This window comes from Scophthalmus maximus, chromosome 12 (genome assembly GCF_022379125.1).
Source record: "Scophthalmus maximus strain ysfricsl-2021 chromosome 12, ASM2237912v1, whole genome shotgun sequence".
Lineage (NCBI taxonomy): Eukaryota > Metazoa > Chordata > Actinopteri > Pleuronectiformes > Scophthalmidae > Scophthalmus > Scophthalmus maximus.
In genome coordinates, this window is record NC_061526.1 from 23,552,501 (window position 1) to 23,557,500 (window position 5,000).

At 49.1% G+C, this 5,000-nt stretch overlaps 1 protein-coding gene across 3 annotated transcripts in view; it reads left to right on the forward strand.

Moving 5' to 3' along the window:
• The window catches only part of LOC118289320 (plexin-B2), a 90,815-nt gene that overhangs the window by 66,127 nt on the left and 19,688 nt on the right, over window positions 1–5,000 (forward strand). For all 3 annotated transcript variants that reach the window (XM_047336310.1, XM_047336312.1, XM_047336313.1), the window contains 9 exons: window positions 1–280; window positions 370–696; window positions 922–1,060; window positions 1,564–1,709; window positions 1,815–1,994; window positions 2,096–2,230; window positions 3,303–3,403; window positions 3,921–4,047; window positions 4,727–4,892. The exon at window positions 1–280 is cut by the window's left edge and continues 238 nt beyond it. In XM_047336310.1, coding sequence (XP_047192266.1) covers window positions 1–280; window positions 370–696; window positions 922–1,060; window positions 1,564–1,709; window positions 1,815–1,994; window positions 2,096–2,230; window positions 3,303–3,403; window positions 3,921–4,047; window positions 4,727–4,892 — 1,601 coding nt within the window. The remainder of the gene's footprint in view (window positions 281–369; window positions 697–921; window positions 1,061–1,563; window positions 1,710–1,814; window positions 1,995–2,095; window positions 2,231–3,302; window positions 3,404–3,920; window positions 4,048–4,726; window positions 4,893–5,000) is intronic.

Here is a 5,000-nt window from a genome sequence, read left to right on the forward strand (position 1 = left end):
GTGCACGCCGCCCGTCACCGACGCCTGCGAGGAGGCGGTGGACACGGACAACCACAACAAGCTGCTGCTGGTGCACGGCGCCCGCGACGTGCTGGTGGTGTGCGGCAGCGTCTTCCGGGGCATCTGCTCGCTGCGCAACCTGAGCAACGTGGAGCAGCGGCTGTACTTCAGCGACACCAAGGGGGAGAAGTCGTACGTGGCGAGCGCCGAGGAGGGCGTCTCCGTGGTGGGCGTGATGTCGTACTTCACCAAGGACCGGGACAACTTCACCGTGTTCCTGGTAAACACCTGACCTCACCAGATGTAATGATTTGAGAAGTTAAAGACGTCTTGTCGCGTGTTTGAGCCCCTCGTCTCCTCCGCCCGCAGGTCGGTAAGGGCTACGGCAGCCACGACAGCACCAAGCTCATCTCCACCCGCATCCTGCAGGACTACGGCGACTGGGTGGTGTTCGACAGCATCATCGAGGCCTCGGCGGTGCAGGCCAACCCGTTCGTGCTGCGCTACCTGCACGACTTCCGCTTCGCCTTCAAGGACGGCGGCTACGTCTACTTCCTGTTCTCGCGCACGCTCGGCGTGCAGGACAACAAGAACTTCACCTTCGTCTCGCGGATGTGCGAGGACGACCAGGGCTACTACTCGTACACGGAGCTGCAGCTCAACTGCAGCGTCAACAACAAGTACAACAAAGCGCAGGTAACCGGGGCGACGGTCAGCGGTTTTTATCATTAAAAAACTATTTGGACATTTTACATTTGAATGGTTTTGTCTTAGATTGCAACCTTTGCGAGAACGCCTCGGTCCTGACCCCTGGAAAAGCTCTGAAATTGAATTGAACATGTTCTTGAACTTCCTCTCTCTCACTGTTTCATCAGCTGAAAACACATTTTCAACTGTTTCTGCCTCCTCCTCGTCTCCCAGGCTGCTACCGTGGCAACACCAGGGGAGGTCCTGGCTCAGAGTTTGACCCGATCCGGCCGGTACGGACCCGTCTCGGCCTCTGACAAGGTTCTGTTCGTCACCTTCACGTCCGACGAGGACCCGTCCACCTCGGCCATGTGTAGGTGTCAGAAGCTCGTCACAACAGTATAGTAGTATAATAATAATAATTTAGGGAATCACAATATCTTGAATGTTTGATATTAATATAGTCTATAATTATAATATTATTAATATATAATTTTAATTAATAAATAATATAATATTGTTATTATTAATAATATTTTTCTTGGAAAGGTGACCAGACAAAACAAACTGCGGCGGGCATTTTCTGTTATCATTGACCAAATCGATTTAATTGAGAAAATCATCTTTTGATTGATCTGTGATGAAAATAATAATAATTATCTAGAAAACTAGGGAAAAAAAGTCAAACAGCTTTTGTCGCAACAAGTCAGTGTATTTCTCTGCCACATTTCCTTCATCAAAAAACACCAACACAAAAAATACAGAGGATTTTGCCGACTCAACAGATTTCACGCTCGTCTCGTTTGTCAAGTGCTTTACATAGAAGAGAGGAAACTGTGCAGCAGGTAGAGACGCTCTTCCCCCTCCTGTGTGCAGGCATGTATCCGGTGCGCTCCATCAACCGGCGGCTGGTGGAGATAATCGGCGCCTGCTACAGCGACAACGGCATCGTCGGCGGGAAGGCGGCCGTCTACTCGCCGTACTCGTCCAAGTCCGAGGAGCTGTGCAGCAGCAACAACCAGGTGAGCTCGTCTCTCTTGTGTCAGATACAGAGAAGCGCAAACCAATTATTAATGACGATCTTTGAAGGGATGCTCCGTTTTGTAATTCCTCCTCTGCTCCACCAGAACAACATGGCCCTCAGGTACAAGTGCGGCGCCGAGTTCCTGCCGTCGCCGCTGGCCAGCAAGGCCGAGTTCGCCCTGACGTCGGAGCACGCGCTGGCGCGCAAGGGTCACATGACGGCCGTGGCGGTGGCGGTGGAGATGGGGCACGCCGTGGCCTTCCTGGGCACCGCCAGCGGAGAGGTGACGACTCTTCCTTTCACCTCGCTGCCGCAGCGGCTCTTTGTAGGAATTCTCCTCCTCCCGAGTTATGAGAGTGTGGCTGAGTCCTCGTGTCTCCGCAGGTGCTGAAGGTGCATCTGTCCGAGCATCCCGAGGTGTACGGCCGAGCGTCGGGCGACGCCGCCGGAGACAAGGTCAACAAGAACCTGCTGTTCGATTCCGGCCTGCAGCACCTGTACATCGCCACGGAGAAGAAGGTCAATTCTGTGATTGATTGCTCTTTGCCAAATCCATTTCTCTCCCTCCCCTTTAATCCATCTGACACCTCGGTGTCGCCAAGCACAAAGAAGGTCAACGGCCGCCGCCGCGTTTCTCATGTCATCCATCAGGTCGGAGATTTTAATGAGAGATTAATTTATTGGTCCTTTTCTTATTTGATCATTTATTCATTGGTTCGACGAGCACCGATACATCCGTCTGCGTTAGCGCACAGAAGTCGCCCTCTTGATTCATTCCCTTTGTTTTCCTCTTTGTTCTCGTCGCCCCTCATCTGTCTCCTCTCTCGCGGCTGTCCTTTCATCTTTCGCTCGCCATCATTCTCCGCCGCCGCCGCCCGAAATTGATGTGATCGATTTGGAAATGAATTAGTTAGAAATGCGCGTGGGGAGGCGGGCGATTCACTTTCATCAAGTGGAGTGACGATGACCGTCGAGCTTGTTCCAGCTGCTCATTTGAATTTATTAGACCAGCCTGTTTGTGTCAGGGAGGAAAAATGATTTCCACAGTCCATAAAATACAATCCAAGTAATGTGGTGAAGTACTGTTACATGATGCACAAGAGGGAGTTATTTATGTTTATCATCACAGCATCCAAATCAGACCAGATGAGACACAATACTGTAATAAACGCTCACAATCTGTTCACATATCGACTCTTAAATGTCGTAAAAATCTAAATCATGAACCAATTGATCTGAAGTTTATCACCTATCGTGTTTTAAAAAGACTTTTACATTCTTTTGTGGAAGTTAAACACCAGTAAATGTAAATATTCAATGTTCCTCAGGTGTATTTATGGACAAAATCTGCACACGCAGACATGAAAAACATTAAACAAAGTCAGTGATATTTATCCGTACAACATTGGTGCATTGCAAACAGGAAATGAAAATAGATAGTTTGTCATATTTTGAATGATGCTACCTTGCCAGAATATGAACAATCACAGAGAAACTGAAGGTCATCGTGTCTGACAGGTGACATCTCACCTTCTTACTTTGAGCCTCATAACAATAGAAGCTTGATGGTGTGTTTGTTCTCTCAATGCAGATCACCAAGGTTCCCGTGCAGGCCTGTCACCTGAAGACCGACTGTCAGTCCTGCGTCTCCATGAAGGATCCGTACTGTGGCTGGTGCGTCCTGGAGGGAAGGTGAGTCGCTCGGTCAAGGGTTGTTAATGCATCACGTACGGAATGGGAACGTACTTCGCGATGTTCGTGCATCGAGGGACTTGAACGTCGCTCGGCTGCAACTTTAATAATCATCATATTGTCCACATCGTTATTGTTTATTTGAGGTCTGACTGACTTTATCTCACACATCCTACCATTCGATTAACAGTCGCATATTAACTAACTCACGTTCATTTTCTTTTGCAAAATTTCCGAGAGTTTGTTCACAAACATTTTTACGTTTTGATAAAAACACAGACTATGACCGGTTGATATTTGATTCAACTGGCGGCTACAGTCGGACACCAACTCCCCCTGCAGGTCGTCCGTACATTTTTCTTATAACTTTAGACTTTAAAAAGTTTTGTTTTATTAAACAAACAGCTTATAGGTTAAATGCATTTTTATTTTGAGGGTCTGGTTTGTCGTGATCAACTGTTGAAACTCTTGCGTGTGACTGAGGTTGACGCCGTCGCCGCGTGTCCGACTCCCCCAGGTGCACCAGGAAGCCGGAGTGCAGCAGGTCGACGGAGGAGAACACCTGGCTGTGGTCGCCCGCTCAGCAGTGCGTCCAGATCCAGAGCTACGACCCGCCGAACCTCAGCCGCAGGAAGACGCAGCAGGTACGGCCGGCGCCAAACCGTCGCGGAGCTGCGGCATTTCCAGCGGTTACGTTAATCTCTGCTGCGCGGGTGACGGCACAAAGACATTTTTGATTCACTATGACGTTATGATTTACAGTTATTGGGGGATCATATGTACAGTGTGTACAGTCTAAACAGTTTGTGCTGACACTAGGTCATCTGACAAAGAACAACAACCTCTGGAGCTGAGCGGCTGATTCAGCTCACAAAGGGGAATAATGTGATGTCTCACACACAAACTGCTGATGACGATGAATCTGATGAGAGTCGGTGGACGACAGCGTTTGTCTGTGTGGCCACAAGTTTCTGAGCCACTTCGCCAAAAAATGAATATGGAATAACGATCAATTTTTCAAAACACCACTGTCCTCTTTTCTTTCACTTCGGCTCTTCACAGGTGAAGTCGTGGCCTCTGACGTGACCCGAATAGATTAACATCCGTCACATAACCTCATCTATGAGCATTAAAAAGGAATGTGGAGAAAAGGGAACACTGATCTCCAGCAGAGGAGACTCCGGTCTGCAACGGACGCCTCGCCTCTCTGAATTAATGAGAAATTGATCAATGAGCTGATTGTGCCAGAAAGAGACGCGTCGTCCTTCAAGCCGGTTACGACACCAGACTGATTTTCCCATCTCTCTCTCTCTCCCTCCCCAGGTGGACATCAGCATCCCCGCCCTCCCCCGACTGAGGATGTCCGACACCCTGCACTGTGTGTTCGACTCGTTCGTCAGCGGCGCCGTGATGACCGTCGACAGTCAGGTGCTGGTCACGTGTTCGCTGCCCAACCCCGGGGAGATCCCGCCCACTCCCGAGCAGCAGGGTGGGTGGACACGCAGGATGTGTCTTTATTCTCCTGTTTAATGCTTTATTCCATGTATAGTATATTTCCGTGAAATACACATATATTTATGTATATTTAATAATAATA